Source organism: Pogona vitticeps, chromosome 5 (genome assembly GCF_051106095.1).
Source record: "Pogona vitticeps strain Pit_001003342236 chromosome 5, PviZW2.1, whole genome shotgun sequence".
In the NCBI taxonomy this organism is placed as follows: Eukaryota; Metazoa; Chordata; class Lepidosauria; order Squamata; family Agamidae; genus Pogona; species Pogona vitticeps.
This window is the reverse complement of record NC_135787.1, coordinates 45,782,187-45,804,102: the sequence shown is the minus strand read 5'-3', so window position 1 is coordinate 45,804,102 and position 21,916 is coordinate 45,782,187. Positions and strand designations below refer to the sequence as shown.

General features: G+C 39.2%; 1 protein-coding gene across 2 annotated transcripts in view; it reads right to left on the bottom strand.

Annotated features, from left to right (window-relative positions):
- The window catches only part of MND1 (meiotic nuclear divisions 1), a 45,877-nt gene extending 27,707 nt beyond the window's left edge, over positions 1-18,170 (bottom strand). For both annotated transcript variants that reach the window (XM_020781426.3, XM_078394785.1), the window contains exons 1-4: positions 18,032-18,170; positions 12,964-13,029; positions 11,537-11,594; positions 10,615-10,763 (exon numbers count right to left, since the gene is read on the bottom strand). In XM_020781426.3, the coding sequence (XP_020637085.3) occupies positions 10,615-10,763; positions 11,537-11,594; positions 12,964-13,029; positions 18,032-18,034 (276 nt within the window). In that variant the 5' untranslated portion in view covers positions 18,035-18,170. The remainder of the gene's footprint in view (positions 1-10,614; positions 10,764-11,536; positions 11,595-12,963; positions 13,030-18,031) is intronic.
- Positions 18,171-21,916: the final 3,746 nt, after the last annotated feature.

The window sequence follows — 21,916 nt, the reverse complement described above, 5'->3', positions numbered from 1 at the left end:
CACCACAAAAATGAGGGACGTCTGGCTTTACAGTGGTACCAAAACACTGATCCAAGCATGGATCATCCTGAATTCACATGATTTTAACATGGATTCTGCCCCAAATCATGGTTCAATCAGTGGGCAGAATCAGTGCCTATAATTGAGATTGTTTTGGGGGTGATCCTACATAAAAATCATGTTGATTTATGAAGATCTGTGCCTCTGATCCATTTTTTTTGCCGACAGCTCTTTGCTCCTTCAACCCTGTACTGGACTGGCTGCCTCTTCCCCTTCCTCTCAGGCTCCTGCATCTGTCTGTCCCTCCTTCCTCCCACCCTCCTCGTGTCTCTTGTTGCTGCTGCCACCTCACCCACCACCTCTCCTGGTTACCTAAAGACACAATTTGCACCAACAGAGGTGTCTAGACATGCAGAATCAATTGGGGTTCATATGCAAGCTAAAATAAACTACCTTCTTGTGGAACAGTATTTTACGTTGCTTTCCAACCAGAAACCATGCTTTGCCAGCAAAGTAATCCATGTTTCTGTTTATGTAATGGAGACACCATATTTTGAACCATTTTTATAGCAGAACACAATACAAGGGTGTCTCTTTTTGTCAGTGGGATCACACCCTCTTTCTACCTGGCACAGACAACTTGAAGTCTGCAGGCATGATGGGCCAAACACGAGGCACAGCCACATCCACTCTGTTGCTGTTGCCCATAAAAATCTAGGCTGAGAAAGCAGCATGCTTCTAATCTAACATCTTTCAGAGCCTGGAAAATACTCCATGTCCCATACCATCAATCTGTCACTGCTCAAACGCAGATGACTTCAGTGTGTCATTATATTTGTAATTCCCCAAGTTCTGTGCTTTCTTTCACTATTATACACCAGGTGGCTGACTTAATTTAAACTTGCAAGGTATGCCCTGCAAGCCCTGAAGCTATTCTCCTGCCAACAAACAGAGCACTTGTCCTCTTCTTGAGCCATACCACTTGAAACACAGGGATTAATAGGCTGGATCTGTCAAGCAGCTTGTTCATCCTATCTGAGGAGAGGACTGGAACAGATGCCTTTCAGAGAACCTGCAACTCCCATGTTTCTGTGGAATAAAAATGCTACTTTACCTGCTCTACATTTCTTCTTTTGCAAAAATCAGATTCTTATTTATACCAGCAGTTCTCATCCTTTTCTATCTAGCATCCTGCCCATCATTACATCAAAGAAGCTGGGTGCAGAGACAACAAGCTCACTTTTCCAAAGAAGTACATTCATATATTTACAATATTCTGTGATTATACCTTATAATAACCTTTATCATTCATGGCACATTTTAAGGACATAAACATTTCAGTATTAATGTTTGGGATAAACAGAAACAAAGAAATTCAATTGGCAATTGAAAAGTGTAATGCAACACTGAATATATGTTACTAACGCAGTAAGTGTAAAATACAGAGACCATAAAAAATCATATTTCATTTGCAGGAGAACACAGGGGTTGAGAGAGAGCAAATTTTAAAATTACATTTATCCTTTTACAAGAATGCAAACCAAACAATAAACCATCCAAACCATGTCTACACTGGTTCATGATGTATGCAGTAAGGAAACAATAAAATACTGGCATCTTTCAAAACATCAGCATGAGAGACTGCAAGGACCCATATTTCATTTTGGAGTTGGTGTAGTGATTATATTAAGGAAAAATATCTCTTTTACTGTTAGAAAAGATTATGATGGGAAAGTTTGCATGTATTTAAAGGGTTGCATGGTACCAGAGCAGCTCCACAACTGGGCTTGCTGACTGGGTGTGAAAAGCAAATGTCCCTCTTAGAAGTCCACATGTACCAATTCATTTTTAAATGGAAAGGGGTAGAGGCAATGGAACATATTAGCTGCTAATTAAAAGTTACAAAGAGGTATGGATTTTCAATTTCCCATAGCCCTCTATCCATGTGTATGCCATCTGGAACCTTCAAAAGGACCTTATTTGCTATTCCTGGAATTGCATAGTCACACAGTCTTCCCCAACCTACATTGCCTTATTTAGATTGCACCGCTCATCAGGCACAACCAGCATAACCAATGCTCAGAAACAAAGGGAGGTGTAGTGCAAAACATCTGGAGGATACCAGCCTGGAAAAGGTGGCTTTACAGTAAGATCTTACGTGCAACTTTAACAGTCCAATCTTAAATGTGTCTGCTGAAAAGTAAATCCAAGAGTTGTTATGTATCCTTACATCTAGGATTCAAGCCGAGATCTTAGAGTTATGTGCTGACGGTTGCAAGTCACAAAAGCTTTTAAAAGGCTATCAAGCCATTTATAAACAGGCTGTTAGCTTTGTTGTACTGGGAAAAAAAGTCTCCCTCCTTTCAACATCTGTCAAGCTGAATTCTAGCCAAACACACAATTATACTTGAACCTCACAAGGACAAACAGTTGGAACAAATCATCAACACAAACAGCAAGTGAACTGAACCAATTTTGGAGGGCAGGATATCTATTTAGGAAGAAGAACCCAACTGCGGGTATGTTCAGACAGAGGAAGTAGGAAAATACATTTCTTAAAAATCAAAAGGGCAAAGTAGATCATAGCAGTGGAGGAGAGGTCTCCATCATACAGTGGGGTCTTGACTTGAGAACTTAATCTGTATTGGAAGGCGGTTCTCAAGTCAAAAAGTCTGTAAGTCAAGTCTCCATTGACCTACAGTGCATTGAAAACCTATTAATCCCGTAACAGGCCGTTTTTGTTCCATTTTGGTTTTTTTCTGGTCTGTAAGTCAAATCTCAGTCTGCAAGTCAAACCTAAATTTTGCGGCCAGAGAAGTCTGTAACTCAAAAAGTCTGTAAGTCAAGCCGTCTGTAAGTCAAGGGTCCACTGTACCTTTAAAAGCCACAACTCACCAAATATCTCACAGGATTGTCACCTCTGATAACACTGCCCACATGTCCTGTGTTTCCCCTGCTTGTGTTCGTTCTCTAGCTATGTATGTATATAACTATGCTTAGGCTTCCCTTTCCCTTCTCTCTTTGAGACTACTTCCTGCCATTTCTTTTCCTTGTTAGAGAAATAGCTGCCAAAAGATGCCAATAAAGAAAGCAGTTCTAGGGGTTTCTCCATCTAAGTAAGGGTTCTTTACCTTCTTGTATTATCCATAAATGGATTTCCTTGAATATAATAAGTGGGTTAATATAATATAATATAATATAATATAATATAATATAATATAATATAATATAATATAATATAATATAATATAATATAATAGCTAAATTAAGTTGGCCAGCTGGTGTATAATAGTGAATTATCCAATTGCTAAAGGATAAAAGCTACCCCCACTTTGGCAGGGTCCTCTTTGCCTTGCCTAATGTCACATGCTATGGTACTGGTTGCATGATCAAACATATGATGGGGGCCTGCTAGAACAGAAGAACATTTACATGGTTGCTCTTCTCCTATGAAAAGAAAATCAACCTGGCATATGAAAGTTACGTTATGCTAGGAGACTCATGCCCAGAATGGGACCCTCAATTTCAATAGCAGACATATAGCTGATGAACTGTAAAAAAGCATGGATTCTGAATTAATGAAGTTATTTCTTCAGGTCACTACCGTAAAGAAAAAATATCACCACCCCAAACTTGTTTGTAAACTACATACAACATTCTAATATAGTAACAAACATTTCTTGTAAACAATATAAAAATTAGAGTAACAGAACAGTTAGTCTTCCTTCTCTAGTCCTTGCATTTACTGCCTTTGATAATTCCAGAAGCTTAGAAATTATGTTTTTGACCTATAATTCCCAGGATTCCTTAGCTAGCAAGCGCCAGGTTTTCCTCAAGACCAGGCTAAAAAAACCTGGTTGAAATGCCCAACCATCATGGCCGCAAAGAGAAAAGGGGGCTGCCCTGCTTATTCATTTAATTTAGGCCTTAGGCCTCCCCATGTGTTGCATCTCCTGTATTCATTGCAGTTCACCTGCAGTCCTCCTGCTGTTCTAAGATCTCTCTGTCTGATATTGTCTATTGTTCCTTGTTTCTTCTGTGTATGAACAGTAATTGAAGTATATTCCATAGCATGAAAAAGTTACTTTTTAAGCTTGGGGTTTGGGAGTTTAAATCCCCGGTTTTATGACATATGTTTTTATGGCCTTCATAATACACTAGAAAATTTAGGCAGCCAGTAATAATTAGTTAAAACAATATTTTTGTAAGTTTTCATGGATTTCAACTTACTCCATTAGATGTTTAAGACTCCAAACTGAGCTTGCTATCCCTCACTCCAAATCTAAGACTGATCATTTCACGCACAGCTCTTCATGTCCTAACTAGTCTTGGCATGATCTGTTGTTAATGCCAAATGCTTCAGGCGAAGCCAGACAGCTTGCCAAAAAAAAAAAAAAAAAAAAAAAAAAAAAAAAAAAAACTTTTTGGCAGAGTGCCTATGTCTCTTGACAACTGCCGCACAAACAGAAACCCCATACTACAGCTGAACTTATTCCCAACACAGAGATGCAATGATAGGATAAATTTCACCTGTAAAATATGTGCCTGTTACAGGTACAGGAGCTCTGCCAAAAGAAGCAATAGAGTCTCCAAGAGCTATTGGGCATATCCATCTATCTGGATGGCATGGGGAAAACAACCAAATACAACATACTGTACCTAATAATTACCTATGTGTAAAGTAAAAAAAAAAGTGCCAGCTTGAGAATAGAATTAGTACCAGCAGAATAAGAAATTCCAATCGCCAGTAAAAGAACCATATTTCAGGAAATAACAAAATAGGGAGAAAGTGTGATTATGCTGCATTTAGAAGCATAGCAAACTGACAATGCAACAAGATAGCAAGAGTTAATTTGCCAACATTTGCTCAAATTCTCCATGCTACACTGAATAAGAACATTCAGAGATTTACATGTAGGATTGTACATTTTAGAATTTTTGTTATATTTTTAGCTGTCACACTGTGGATATCAAATCATACCTGCAATAAATTCAGAGTTGCATACAGAGACCTGTAACATTTTATTTGCACAAGGCTGAGAAGCCATCGACTGCTCAAGGCCATCTAGTGAACTTGGTCTATAATATGGAAGTAAGTATATTCCACTGTCCTATCAATCAATCCATTGTGGCCAACATGGAAATCTGGATCAAACTGGCAGAAATAATACATTTTCACCCAAAGAAGTGAGTATACTATTGATGCATGACTATCACATTGTGGTCCTCATTTGCAAAATAAAAAACAATGATATCGTCCTCTACAGAGGAGTGTTTTCAATTCACTCTCCCATTTGAGCTACAGTAAGATCACTTCATGGAAATGTTTTGTACATACTCGTGATTCAACTGTCCTATTTGGGACAGACTGACCAAGTTGAAAGATCCCACATCTCTTTATCTGCTGTGGTTTAGGTCTACTTAATCCAGAGCTTTGGAAACATCACTCTCAGAATCCCCCAGCTTCCAACCTCTATGTGAGACATAAGGATCTATTACTCCAAGCAAGTATCTTACAAAGGCTGAAATCCTGTTTGTTTTGTTATGCTGCGTAAGGCTGATGACACCATCAGCTAAAACAATTTTTCAGAAATTAAGCACTTCCTAACTCTGCACCTTCTTCTGGCTCCCATGTAATTCCTTTTACTGCCAGGAATCTGCAGGAGAGGTGCGACGGGAAGAATAAGTATCTAATTACCAAAAAACACACTGCTGCTGGCAAAGTCATCTGAAAAATTATCCTGATTGATGATGTCATCAGCCTTATGCTGAATAACTTATGCAAACAGGATCTTGGCCAATGTATTCTGATCTACTTGGCATTTGATCTGAGGAAGTGATCTGTCTTGATAACTAACCTAGGTGCTGGTGTTTTGCTTTTTCAAGTTGCATTTTATTTTTTTCCAGATACTTAATTGATGTTTAATTATTATGGTAGTTTAATTGCTTTTTTATTTGTAATTTATAGTGGTTTTTGTATTACCTGGTTTAACACTGTCCCTTGGGTCTCCTCACTGGGAGAAAGGCAGCCTACAAATGATACAAAATAAAATAAATACATAAAAATGAATATGTGGCCATAATCCATCTGTGACCTGTAACTGGGTGGTTGGAAAAGTCTGTTTATGCCGTCAAGATTAAAATACACCACTATTTGGAATGGAACAATTTAAACTAGATAGTGACTGGCCATCTTCACTGATTATAGTATGTTGATCGAAATTAGCACAGTCTGGATTACTCTTCTTAGATGGAACTAAACTGGATTTAGTGAAGTTGATCATAGCTAAATCACTTCTAGTCTCAGTTTTCTATACATGAAAATGACTGACATATTTCTGAGTTCTGATGGGAACAGAAACAGAACAAAATGTTTTAGAAACAGCTTTGTACCTGAATCCAATGTAAATTCATTATCATGTAAATGCTGTTTTAAAATTTCTATTTAATCTGTACCAGTAATCTCTAATTACCAGAAAAGTACATGTCAGATATTATTTGTTGCCAAGCTTCATATCACAGATGATTGGCATGGGACACATTCGTTTAATAAAAACCAAAAAACTTTGCATCTCCAGGGTTACAGGAGGCCATTCTTCCTGCACAGTCAGCATGTACTGAGTTTTAGTCACTTCAGCCACACCGTTTAAACTTCCAAGCACAAAGAGTCTTGTTTCCAGATGAGTCAGACACCACTGTTAGTCAAAACTGTGCTAGGTGGGGCTCTGAAATTCCTCAAAGGATGGATGAAGTATAAAATTCTAACACTCACTACTGAGCTGCATGTTCATTTTTGAAAAATGATGATGTATGGATTTGTGATTATTTGTCACATACATGTATTGGATGGGGAGGGGGAAGAGAAAATCTTTCTGTCTGTATGTGAATTTGATTTCACGTACATAACAAATTTTAGCATACTCACAAAACCAGTCCCAAACCTCGGGTAAATCCATGTTTACACACTCCCACAACTTTCAGGAGTTCATAGTTATTTTGTTTTGCTACACACACCAGATAAGTGATTTTTGCTGCCCCACTACCATTTCTAAGAACACATTTCCTTTTTCTGTCTTTCAACATTGTAACATAGCAGACACTATGAGCTGCAACATCATGGCATGTTTATGTCCTATACACTATTTGTTAATTAAAACAAGTGTTAAATAATAACAGCAGTGGCAACAATGTTTTGCAAATGCTGTACATTGCTGAATGTTTTGCAGTAAATTCAGCTAGTATTAAAGCATTAACAAGCATTTGTGTAATCCCTCAAACAGAAAAGGTTACAATAATCACTTGACATCGCATCAGACAGTTTTATTATCTTCTAAAACCCATTCAGATGAGAGATACAATTATGTTTCTCTTCTGAAGGCTTGGACTGTAAGCTTGTAGGCCAGGGGTGAGCAATTAATTTCTATAAGGGGGCCACATGAAAAATATGAACTGTGTTTGGGGGCCAAGCCAACTTTACTTAAAAATAAAATAAAACAGTGATGTTACGATTATTTTTTAACAAGTTTTTATTTTAAACTTGTTAATCTTCACAAATACTAAAGAGGTTTTTTGTGCTATGTTAAAGATAAGCAACTGATCAACTTTAGATAAAAAGCTATAAATGGTTTTGATGTTCAACTTGTTCAGTGAGAAAAATCCAGTCTGTCTTGGGCTTGAACAAGTGCTTGAACACCGGACTGGAGCGAAGACTGGCGGGCCAGACAGGAGTAACTCACGGGCCGTATGTGGCCCTCGGGCCTCACCCTGCCCAGGTCTGCTGTAGGCAGTACCTATCCTTTCAAAATTCTTTTTGTATAATGGTTTATTAATACTGTACAAGTATTATGATTATATCCATTCCCACATTCAGGATTAAAAACTAGGTATATCATGAATTTTATGCCATAAGATACTATCATGCATAAGAAAGAGTCTTATCTTCTTGAACAATGTAAGATAAGGAATGAGAGATTTAGGTTCCATACCACAAGTCTAACAAACACCACTGATTTGCACAGAATTTTAATAAATGTTTTGCAGGGGATGCTAAATGAAATGTTGGTCAAAAGACAAATGCCCATTGGTACATGCCCATTGGCCTTGATGTTTACTCTTGAAAACCAGGCAACAATTTAGTGATCACTGAACAACAACAACAACAACAACAACAACAACAACGAACAAAGTTGACTTATGGGGACCCTTGTAAGGATTTCCTAGGTATATATTACTCAGAAGTGATTTACTAGATGCTTGTTCTTGGGGTCCCTGGGGCTGTGCAGCTTGCTCAAAGCTATACAGGCTAGCTCTTTAAAGGTATCTTTCACATTCTATTATCCAATCTTTAAGAATGATGGATTTAGTAGCATAGCCCCTGAAACAGTATTGTGAACACAAAGAATGTGATGTACATTTCAAAGAAATGAAGCCAAAAGTTTTTATAGGAAACAGGATATCATCCTACAGCTGACGAACATCTGATTCATAGAGCCTGAATGGATAAATCAGTTGAATTCCATTTGCCACTTTTCAGCAACTGATGATCAAAAATTGAAATTAGATGAAACAATTTCAGCCTCTTCAGCATCGGTGGTTGGTGCATAAACTTGGATTACTCTGATGTTGAAAGATCTGCCTTGGATTCGTACTGATATAATTTTATCATTTTTGAGATTGTATCCCAGTACAGCTTTTCCCACTCTTTTGTCGACTATGAGGGCTACTCCATTTCTTCTACGGGATTCTTGCCCACAGTAATAGATATAATAAGAGATATCAGCTGCCTAGAGTGGTTGCAATGATCAGATAGATAGATAAATAAATAAATAAATAAATAAATAAATAAATAAATACTGTAAATAAATAAATAAATAAATAATCGTCTGAATTGATTTCGCCCACTCCTGTCCTTTTTAGTTCATTGATGCCCAGGATGTCAATGTTTATTCTTGCCATCTCCTGTTTGACCACATCCATCTACAGAAAAAGACAAAAGCCTATCTCACAGCCATAAATACTGCACTCAGAGCACAGAGTGCTGTCCTCTGAAGATGCCAGCCACAGAGACTGGCGAAACGTTAGGAATAACAACCTTCAGAACACGGCCAAAGAGCCTGAAAAACCCACAACAACCATTAGATCACGGCCGTGAAAGCCTTCACGAATACATTAAACTCATAAGTGTCACAATGAGTGTCTTAATCTGGGACATCTGGGACGTGGTGGTGCTGCGGGCTAAACCACAGAAGCCTCTGTGCTGCAAGGTCAGAAGACCAGCAGTTGTAAGATCGAATCCATGCGATGGAATGAGCTCCCCTTGTTTGTCTCGGCTCCTGCCAACCTAGCAGTTCGAAAGCATGTAAAAATGCGAGTAGATAGATAGGTTCCTACTCCAGTCCTCTGAAGATGCCGGCCACAGAGACTGGCGAAACGTCAGGAAGAACAACCCTCGAACACGGCCAAAGAGCCCGAAAAACCCACAACAACCAGGTACCACATCGTTGGGACAGTAATGGTGTTCCAAGTCTAGTCGCACTTGCCACGTGACCACGGAAACTGTCTATGGACAAACGCTGGCTCTACGGCTTGGAAACAGGGATGAGCACCGCGCCCTAGAGTCAGACACAACTGGACTAAATGTCAAGGGGAACCTTTTCCTTTATCTAATCACATCTAAGGCAGTGAAGCTGAATAGATCACTATGCTGACTACATGGCTGCCAAGCCAGAGGTCAAGAATTTGATTCCTCACCATGGCTTACAGGAGAAAAGCCAGGCTGTGTAGCCTTGGGTAAGCTGCATGGTCCCAGAACCCTAGATGAAAGAACTGCTAAACCACTTCTATTATGTAACAAAGAAATCCTGGCAAAGGTTACCATAAGTCAGAATCAACAGCACTCAATTATTACTTTCTGAAAACAAATAAGCTCATAACCTAAGACCTATATTATGGTCACCATTAAGGTGTAACTTAACATTTATAACCAGATGCACACACTTCAAAACAGCATAATGGTTGTAAAATGATTGTTATATTCAGTAGATATTTTAAGTGCTATTAAAAACAAACAACTGAAATTGGTATCTGGGATTTGAGCACTAATTCATATAGCACAAGCCAGAGCCACTCTGAAAATCTTTACTAAAGGATGGCTTTTAAATATTTTTAATAAACAAAAATTACTTGAAAGAAAAGATCAGCAGACTTAGATCAGGTTTTAAAAAAAGCCAAATAGCTTTTCAATACGAAGCAAACAGGCTCAATTGATGCACGTAACAAAGTAGAGGGAAATGTGTCTTGAAAACTGGCCTTCAGTCATTTCTATGTCTACATTTTATTTATTTATGATTTATTTATTATTGGATTTATATCCCGCCCTTCTAGACAGGAGTCTACATGTGACAGATGACTAAGAAGAATGTGCTATCAAGTCAGAACCAACTTATGGTGACCCTAATGGGCTTTCAAGATGAGATGTTTAAGAAGTGGTTTTGTCAGCACCACCATTCCAGTGAGATTTCATTGTCGAGTGGGGAATTGAACCCAGTCTTTCTGAGTCCTAGTCTGTTACTTTGTCCACTACATCAAACAGGTAGAACAACAAATATGAATTACCTGATTCTGGAGCTCCTCCAGTTTACGTTTTCTTGCATGAAGAGCTTTACTTGGAAAAGCCCAAAAATAATTAGAAGTCCCAATCCGATCAGTATCTACCATACCATCATCAACTAAGCTCTGTAAGACCTCCTTCACTGACACAGCAGCTGTCAAAGAAACAAACATCATATTGTTGCAATGGCTGAAATTTTGTAGATAACATAAGTAAAATTGTAGCTTTCCCTCCATTCCTCCCTCTTCAATTGAGTGTCGCTGGCACAGTTGTTGGTTAGGAGACTGACAGCAGGGCTTGGTTCACCAAGAAACAAGGAATGGATAGTTATGCTTTGGTGTACACCAGTGGTTCTTAACCTTTGTTACTCGGATGCTTTTGAACTGCAACTCCCAGAAACCCAGTCAGGACAGCTGGTGGTGAAGGCTTCTGGGAGTTGCAGTCCAAAACTCCTAAGTAACCCAAGGTTAAGAACCAGTGGTGTACACTATGAACAGGATTTCAGCAAATATGTTTATCTGTATTTATTGAAGGGTTGCTTCTTGTTAACATACATTAGAATCTAACAACCACTTTTTGCATTTGAAACATTTTCACATCATTCCTGCAAAGATATGCCAGTAACAACAGAATGATATATAATAAATAAAAGTTGCAGTAAAAATATTTACCAACATAATCCCATGAGGATCCTTGCCTTAAGGTGACAATATAAAAGTCACCATTGATTCTTCATTGTTCCCCACCAGTCTTCTTCATGTTGCTGTAAGAACAGCATCATATAATTCATACACTCCTTGTAGAACTGCTATGAAGATCATACTTTCCAAGACCTTTTGAGAACGGGATCTTTGACATTTGAAGATCTTGTAGAACACTTTGTCACTACAAATAAAAGTTTGATAGAAAACAAGTCTAGGTACTCACTGATTCCCTTCTCTTTGGGAGCAATTTTCTCAATGTCTTTTAACTGGAATACATCTTTCTGTTAGGAGAGAAAGGAATGAGGAAATAAGCACACAGCTGTTCTAATCATTTCAAACCTTAATTGTAGAGCATCTAACACTTTCAAATTCCATCCTCTGCATAAAGGTCTTATGGCTTCAAGTTTAACAATCATGAGTCAAGACCATTTACATAAAATATTTCACTACATCATCACATTCACCTCTGAGAGGCAGAAAGTAGGTACCAGTTCGGTGATTCCCAACCTTGAGTCCCCAGCTGTTTTTGAACTGCCTCTCCCAGAAATCCTGGCCAGCACATCTAGTGGTGAAGGCTTCTCGGAGTTTTAGTCCAAAAACACGTGGGGGTCCAAGGTTGGAAACCACTGTATTAGTTGAACCTTTCAATAGTTTCCCACCTGCTCATTTCTGGCAGTAAGCAGAATTTCCCTAGGATCCATTAAAGTGCTAAACTTTTTCTTGTGACCAGCTTCCAAATAACCAGGCATACTGAAAATCCAGGGCTTTTTAATGCTATTTAAAATAATGACATCTATATCTGCACTTCAGTTTTCTGTTTTTATCTTGTTTGCAGATATCAGAAGATCCATCATTATATACACACTATTGCCTAAGCAGAGCTGAGGAATGTGTAATGCTCCAGATCTTGTTGCATCACATGTCCCATCAATCCTAGTCAGCATAATTGATGGTGATGGATGATGGGACTTGTAGTCCAGCATCTGGAGGACTACAAGTTAGACACTCCTGTCCTAAGCCCAGGTACTGTCCAAATCAAGTCAACCTTTATTATTATTATCATCATTATTATTAGTTTTATTTATATGCTGCATTTCTCCCAACAAAGGACCCAAAGCAGCTCACAACATTAAAATTCACACAATTTAAAAACACAGTAAGTTAAATATTAAAAGATAAATTAAACAATATATGATTTAAAAATTAAATTGAAACATTAAAATACAGAAAAGATTAAAATTATTTGCTTTAGCGTTGCAATTTATCTGCCCTCTGCTACTGTTAGGGGAGAGAGACAGCAGAAAAAGCCAAAGGAAGCCTAGAGTTTATTCACACTACAGTGAAAGGTGGAAACTCCAATGGAATTATAATTGTTCTAAGGCTATTTTACCCTCTTCTCTCTCCAAGGACTATATGCATCATGAGTGCTGCAATAAGGCAGGACCATGAGAAAAGCAACCATTTGAAAAGAAGAATGCTACAGACATGTCTCTGTATGGATTAAAAAGGAAGCTGCCATGTCACCACTATTTTCTTCAATGTTGTTTTTTTTTTCTCCAACCCTCAATCTCATATGCATATTTTCAGTTCAGGCTCACTACATGTTCACAACGAAACCATTCACAATACAATCTGAGAGAGCAAACGTACGGTTTCGAAAAATATTTCCATCATCCGAGTTCTCTTCTCTTCAGCACTCAGCCCCCTTTTCTTCGACTGCACAGGAAAAAACATGCAATATAATGAATCCTACTTCTGAATGCAGCATTCTGAGCTACGTATAGACCTTTGTCTCTGTGGACACTCCCCACATAATCCATGCTCTACACATAAAAAAGTACAAGACACAATACATTCTGTATTGAATTTTATCTAAAATTACTTTATATAGTGTTATCTATGTATAATGTCTTATAATTTCCTCTGGTGTATACAAAATACTGAAATAACAGTATAGGGAGCTACATAACCACATGATGGCCATATACAGATGACTGGCACATGCATTTTCTGTTTTGGCCTTTAAGCCTCTCTGACGAACCCTGCCCAATTTATGGAATTAGAAACATTTTCACCTTCATCACCCAGGTATAATTCATTTATGGATCCAACAGCAGGGGGACAACAACTGGATATTACATCTGTTTTTATAGGAAGGGTATGCATATACATGTACAGTTCCTGCACTGTGCCAGAAGTATGAATAACTTCTGGCGCCATGGGCTCTTTATTAGCTTGCCAATCATACTTTTAGGAAACTTTGTTCAGTCTTGGCTGGATCTGGAAGATGAGCAAATTGGCTCATTATTTGCTGGGAAAGGATTCAGAGGTTCGTAAGCAATGGTTTTACATCAAAGGACAAGAAAGGGGAATGACATGATTCCTTCTAGTGAAAGCCAACTGACAGAATAAAAGGTGGATAGCTTCTATGAATAGCCTTTGCTAACGCGCCGATTCTTAAATCTTATTTCCTCATCTGTAGGATAGTCTTGGCCAACCTCACAGGGTTCTTAAAAGGCAAACAAAATATAAATAAATAAAAAAATTAAACGTTTAGCCTGCCAGGAGTAACATAAATAATGGAGATCTAAATTCTATAATATGCAGAAGAAATTTACAGCTTTGTTATTTCTTTTCATTCCTACTCTTCAAAAGAAAAGCAAGCTATGCCGATTTATTTTAAGGAAATTTTGACACAATCCAGAGAAAGCACATATACCCAGAACTGTCTCTTATGTTTACTTTGCAGTAGCTGATTTCCCTTTTAAAAAGGAGCTTAGCAAATGGATGGTGGAAGCTGTTCTAGAGAGTACCAAGGGGAGAAAGTTGTAAATGTCCACAAGGATGAGAGCCATTCCTTTCCATATTTATCAGAACCCTCTCTTAAAAATATGAGTTGAACTGTGTTGCAAAACACATCTATTACAGCATAACATAAGCCCTACTGAATATAACGGGATTTACTCCACATTAGTTTATTATTGTAACCTTACTTTATTAGCAATCATCAATGGATGTTATGATCCACATACAGAAAACTGAATAGCAGCAAGCTCAAGAAGAGTAACAACAAGCAACAGTTATGTCCTCCGCAGTACCTCAACTGGGCCTTCTGTTATATTTTATATTTCCCCAACCTTAACTGTTTTACTTTTCTTGAACAGGTTGCTTCAGCACATGATCAGGCCTGACACTATCACATCTGACTGGCTGTCCATGGTAGGTGTCCTCCCTCTGATTGAACCCTTTTTGTAGACATTCTGATTGCTGTTTGGAGGATCCGGTTTTACAATTCTTTTTTTATCAGATCTTATCACTACTTTATCCTGGTTTAATTTTAAAACTCTTTTTCTTTTTTTAGTTTGGGTTGCTATGCAAATTATCCTTTAAGTTGAACATTTTATTTACCTCAAAATGTGCCAGACTATAGAGGCTGGGAATGTCATAGTTTTGGAGGCCTGAAATCATGCAGTCACCTTGGGGGATTCTGGGAGTTGGAGTCCAGAAAATAACTTTTCCAAGCCCTAGTTGGATATGAGTTTAACTAACTGGCTAGATGCATGCCAGGCATGAGTGATGAAGACCAATTATTAGGAGCAAAACATTCTTTCTCATATACTGATACTAAATATAATGTTCTAATAAATTTGAGGAAAGAATAAAAAAAACACTTGAGGGGAATTGTATAGAAAAGTGCAGAGCTATAGTTTAAGAAATGATTTAGTTGAGGAGTCACTGCCAGATGATGACAGGCATGATAAAGCACCTTCATATCAACCTCCTGGGAAAGCAAGATACACAAACATGCCAGAACGTGAGTTTTCAACCCATACTTGAGACAGGAAGCCTCTTATGCTTGCCTGGCAGAGCTGACATTTATATGCTCTTTAACCTCTCACAGTTTTTCTTGTGGTTATCAAAATGTGTGAGAAGCAACAGGTGGGAAGTTTCAAGAACTTCATGAAAAACAAATTTAGCTAAGTTGTTGGCAGCAGAGTCAAAAAGAGGTAGTTGTGCAATAGAACTGATCACACAGTAGTTTTCAATCCCTCATTTATATAAGAGTGCTACTGCAGAACTTGGGGTGTGACAAATGTGAGAAAAATGTGAATGGGTCCACTGTGAAGCTGCAACTGGGAAGTTAGTTTTCCTCAATAAACCACACAGAAGTCAAGAGAGAAGAGAGGAGAAAATTAGCAATGAGCTTTATTTGAAGCCCCTTAAGGTAGCTCTTCTGTAGCCCTCCAGATCTGCAGGAGGCACCGTTTTAACAGAGCAACCTTAACAAGCTTCAAAGGAATGCTGACTAGTAATTTCCTTCCCACTCTCTATTGTATGCTGACTCCTCACTCTTTTTTTCCCTTTTGTCACCTATGTGCCCTAGCTCAGTGGTATCAAGGGAAATGAAATGGGAAATGAAGAAAAAAAAAAAGGAAAACAAGACATTTGAAGGAAAAGAGTGTTTTATCATGGACAGGGCTAAAAGTTTCACTTTAAAATGGAAGAGCATTTTTTAAAACCCTGCTATCTATTAATTTAAGAACTGCTCCTTGTTCACTATTCGGTGATGACAGATGCTTTTTGCATTGGCTCAATCATTACTTCCTTTACCAATGCAAACGCATTTACTGTCAAAAAAAGTAGAAGCTCCAGCAGCAATGGAAAAAACTATGGTTGCACAGGGGCCTCTGAGCTTATATGCTTCTATGTTGTGTAGATGCACTCTGTCCCAATTCCAGAGCATTTTCCACATTATTTGTCAATGCAGTTAACCCCCTTGGAAAAGTATTTTGCAGCTATAGACCTTGTAAAACCCTAGCCATTTTGGATAGTGGGGGTGAGAGTTTACAGGGTAGTTCTTGCAAATTTATGACCCTGTGGGAAACAACCATGTAATTCCTGGTTGCCACTATAACATTTCTTTACAGCATCTTCCTAGGAACATGATATAACAAAAGCAAAACTGGCAACCTGAGAGACTGTAGTATGTATAGAGCACAAATATAAGAGTGGTAGAATGCACAACCACAGTGTGTAACTTTGTTCACTGTTTAAAAGGATTTGATAATTTCACAGGAACAGCTTCTTTACTAGTTTCTATTCATAATAATGACAGTATTTGAGCAATTATTAGATTCTGGGGAAAAACGACAAAGGCCATGACAATTCTAGAGCGGGCCTTGCAAGGGTATCTGGCCAAGAAATGTTAGATGCCAATAACCTAATGACAGGAACTGATCCAGAAATAACCGTTCTTATGGTGGTGGAAGAACAGTTATTCTAGATGAGTAACACAGCGATCAGTCTTATTTATAATGATTCAGGTGTTCATTCAGATGAAAGACTAGGGAACCCAGGGCCCAGCAGATGCCATCAGATTCCAACTGCTATCAGCTGTGGACAGCAGAGCAAATGCTCAAAGATGATAGGAGTCACAGCTAGCTATCAGTTCTCCATCTCGCTCTACTGGCATTTACTTCCCTAGGTAATAAGTACAGTATAAGAAAGAATATACAGTAGCTGCAAAGTTCCAGGGCACTGATCTTGTGAATGCAGGAAAGCCAGACTGGCACCGTAGCCAAAGAACAAGATTTAGACTGGGAGATATGAAAAAAAAAGGTCTAGACAGATTCCCAAAACATCTGGTCGGATTGCTAGAAATGGGAAGCAGGACAAGAAAAAAAGTGGGTAGTACCAATGTGGTAGGACTGGAAGACGTGGGATCCAAATTCTGTTCTGCCACAAGGTTCATGAGGTGGCACGGAAAGAGTCACTGTCATCCTAATACCCCTCGCAGGGTTGCGTGTTGCACCTATATCCTGCTTTTCCTCCAGTTAATTCAAGGCAATTTTTGCAATTCTCCTCCTTGCCGTTTCAGCCTCAAAGTAATCCCTGAAATAGATCAAGCTGACAAAATATGACCGGACCAAAACTACCCTGTGAGTTTTATGGCCTAGTGAATTTGAACTCGTGTCCTGGTTCAAGACACTAACCACTTAACCACACTAGCTGTGTTGTTGCTTTGAGGATGAAATAAGAGGGAGTTCCTTCACCCACTGCCTTGAATCTCTTGGCAGAAAAAGTCAGTGGAATAATAATAATAATAATAATAATAATAATAATAATAATAATAATAATAATAATAATAATAATAATAATAAACGTGGATCTTTGCTCTGAAAGAATAACTTGCCACAGTCACTTGAAAGTTTGCCCCCCCCTTTTAGTCATGACCAAGCAAGCAGCCCTTAACCTCATGCTGTTTTAATCTCTCATAGCGCAATCCTACACAGCGCGATTCCCCAAGGAGAGCATGCACCAAAGATGCACTACAACTCCCATAATCCCGTATCACTAGTTTTGTTGGGTGGGGCTGATGCGCGTCGCAACCCAACCGCATCGGGAGGGCCATACATGTACGTCCTAAACTGCTGTATGTACTCAGAAGGAAGTTCCTTGAATTCACAGCACTTCCTTCCCTGACAGCCTTATATAGGGCTGCAGGCAATGATTCACTGTCACTGAACCCCCACATTTAGGGTCGAGGCGTCCCCTTCCTCCCTGGGTCGCCTTGTAACTGATTCACACCCTCCGGGGCTGGGTTTCTCTCTCTCACTTCTCCATTTCACTCCTTCCCGCCCTCGGAGCCCCTTTCCCCGCCACGAGAGCCAGGCGGCAGCGTGGCGTCTAAACCGGCGAGGAAGCGACCCGAGCTTACCATGTCGCCCTTCCTTCCCTCCGCGGCGGGACCCCACACCCCAAAAGGCGGGAATTATTTGAGAGGCAAAATCCGCGGGAAGCCGCCGCCGCCGCCGCTCCGCCTCCCGGCAGCTCAGCGCCATCTCGTGCCTCTGGGAGGAATTGCATGCTGAGGGTTCTTTTTTTTTTCCTTTTTCTCCCTCGGAGAGCAAGGGAACCCATAGAGATAGAAAAAGATGAGAGTGAACTTAGACGAATGGATTCCATTTCCGCTAAGTACAGTATTAAAAGCTGACATGGGGTAAACCCCGCCTTTTCTTCCCAGGCCAAGGGCTTTGCATCCTGGCTGCAGTAGAAACGCGCACGCTGTAAGGATGATGATAATTGTTCGTGACTTTCTTTTTATTTCATTTATTTGTTTGTTTCTTTATTTGTTTATATTGTTGTGTTTTATTTGTAAGCCGCTCCGAGTAGACGCTGTCTAGAGGGGCGGGGTAGAAATCGAATAAATACATAAATAAATAAATAAATAAATAAATAAATAAATAATAACTGTTCGTGACTTTCTTTTTATTTCATTTAATCTGTTTCTGTCCTGCCTTTGATGTTTATGTGCCATGAAGTCGACGCAGACTTATGGAAGTTCTAATAGGGCTTTCATGGTATGTTTAGATACCTAAAGAGTGGTATCATCATTTTATTTATTTACTTACTGCGCCATTAGTGCCGGAGCTCTATTCTGGGTGGGTTACAAAAGGGGAACAGATATCGAAATAGAAATAAAACATCCACCCCGTGAGTTACCGTGGTGGAGTGAAGATTTGAACTCAGGTCTGCAGAGCCCTACTCTCAATCTATCCATTGCATCACATTGGTTCTGTGGTATAGTCCCACTTTAAGAGGCATTCCTGCAGTATTACAGTACCAGCAAACTGTGCAGGCTTCCTTTTTGAGGTGTGGGGATTAGTAGAAGATTAGCCCTGGATTGTCTGTTTGGTGGCCACCATAATCCTGGTACTATTTCGCTTTTGTCCTTACATTTCTTTCAAGTCAGATGTTGCTCTGTTAATTTCATATACAGTGGTGCCTCGCTTAACGATTTTAATTGGTGCCAAAAAACACATCACTATGGGAAAACATCGCTAAACGAAACGCGTTTTCCCATAGAGATGCATTGAAAACTGGATAATCCGTTCTAGTGGGAACGGATTGCGTCCTTAAGCGAAAATCGCCATAGGAAACATCACTAAGCGAAACATGGTTCCCCAATGGAAATGCATTGAATCCTATTCAATGCATTTCAATGGGGGAAAAAATTACAACAAATTCAAAAAGAGTCAGAACAAAGTCAAATTAGTTTAACAAAGGGTTTATTAAGTGCACTTATGATTTCAAGCATTCTAAACCTTTTTAAAACATTTTTAAACATTTAAAAGACAGCCAACACGAGGCTGTCAAAACCATCGTTAAGCAAAACGGGGACCCAAACTGTCATCGCTATGTGAAGCAAGGGCCCAAACATCGCTATGCGAAAATCGCCCATAGGAAACATCGTTAAATGGAGCGCTAGATCGCTCCGGAGAACTAATTGTTAAGCGATTACATCGTTAAACAAAGCAATCGCTAAGCAAAGCACCACTGTAATGCTGAATGCATTCATATAATGACTGAAGAAGGTACTTGGATGAGTTGCAAAATGTTTCAACCTCATCAGAAAGAAATTATTTTATTTATTTTATTTATATCATTTCTATCCCGCCTATCTGGTCTTATTCGACCACTCTAGGCGGCTTACAAATCCAGTTACCATGACTCAACTTCCAGATAACCTCACCTGGATGACTGAAAATCTTCACAGATAGAGTCATATAATGCTGTTTCAGCTGTATCAAACTGTGAGTCAGCGATGAGCATGGTGAAAATCCTGGGAGTAGATGGGTACCAGTAACAGAATTCTTAGACAGTAATGCAGTAAGACAGTAAAGGAAAAGAGGAAGACCAAATATGTGATGGACTGACTCCCTAAAACCACAGGCTTGAGTTTATAAAAGCTGAGGACATGAGATTTCATTCATAGGGAGGCCATGAATTGGAGGCTGCTTGACAGTGCATCACAACAACTTAACAGCTAAATATAAGCAACAATACTGCATGTAATCTCCTTCCTTCCTTGTTTTTGTTGATTTCTTTTTGCTTCCCTTTTGTATTGTAACTTTTGTATTTGTTAATTGTGTTTTTAATAATGCCTCCCACCCTCTTCCACTCCTGGCAGCAGTGGGAACAATGTAAAAGCAGCCGCACAGTTTCATCAGGAACTGAAAACCTAGAAAAATAAAATAAAAAGGGCCGGAGGATGCTCTGTAGTCTTGTTGACAGTTTCTGTGTGTGCCTCGTGGTACAGTGGTTAAACCGCTGTACTGCAGCCAAAACTGTGCTCACGACCTGGGGTTCAATCCCAGGTAGCAGCTCAAGCTTGACTCAGCCTTCTGTCCTTCTGAGGTCAGTAAAATGAGTACCCAGCTCGCTTGGGGGGGTGCCAATGTGTAGCCTGCATAATTAACTTGTAAACTGCCCAGAGAGTGCTTGAAGCACTATGGGGTGGTATATAAGCAGCACGCTTTTGCTTTGCTTTGCTTGTTTATTATCAACATTTTGATGAATCATTTTTTATTTTATTCATAACTGTTTCCTTCCGTCTTTTACTCGTTCATCTCCGTTCCCAGCTCTCTCTCTCTCTTTATCTATGTACCAAATAAACATATGGGCATGCAAACACTTTTAAACATTTTCCCAACCATTTAGAAGACAAAAAGAGTTTTAAAGACTTATTGTCTTATCTAATTTTTTCGTACTCAGTTTGTGTTTGTTTGTAAAATACAAGGTATCTATGACATGCATCCACTTTTAGATGGCATGTGTTGGTTAAATTTAAAAGAAAACAGAGCCCAGGCCCTTTTTAATAGTCAGGAAGAAATTGACAACTAGAATGGTAAGCATGCCCAGATATTCATGTTTCCACTTTTGCATGCTATCGAAGATGATACTGTAATAATAATCTTAAAACTGCAGAGCTCGAAGGGATCATCAAGTCCATCCCCTGTCAAAGAAGCACAATGGAAAATTGAACTCTCAACCTCTGGCTGTACAGCCAGATACCTAAACTGCTGTCCTCCCATTTCATTTGTCCACTGGAAATCAGAGCTACATGTGAGCTGAGGAAGTAAGCACATTGGAGTGCAGAACAGAACTTTTTCAAATTGGGCCCTAAACTGACACTGGGTGAAGGATGGTGGAAATGGCAGACCTTTCTAGGCCACTATATCTGTACGATGAAAGGGTTTGCAAATAAACGTGATATGCGTTGTTACAAAATGACACCCTAAATAGTTCAAGTCTCAAAGACCCTGTCTCCCATTATCAGCCAGTTTGGGAGTTAAGATCATCAGGGGAGGCCCTTCTTTCAGCCCCACCACCTTCACAGGTGTGTTTGGTGGGGACACAGGAGAGAGCCAGCTCTGTTGCTTCACCCAGACTTTGGAATTCCCTCCCATAGAAGGCCAGGTTGGCCCCATCTTTGCTGTCCTCATGCAAGCAGGCAAAGAACTTTTCCCTTAATGACTGGCTGCCTGAGTGGAGTTTTTAAAAGCACTGTTGTGCCTTATTGCTTTGAATCAATTTTTGGTGCTACTTGTATTTACCATTTTTAAATGTGGTAGCTGTGTGATCCTTTTTAGTATTTATATACTTACTGACTTTCGCTTTAAATATTGTCTTTAAATGATGTAAGCAGCATTGGGTCCTTTTTAAGGAGAAAGGAGAAATGTAAACAAACAAACAAACAAACAATCTGGTCAATAGAGTAGCATCTACTGTATCACTGCTTCCCATTTTACCACTTGGTGCA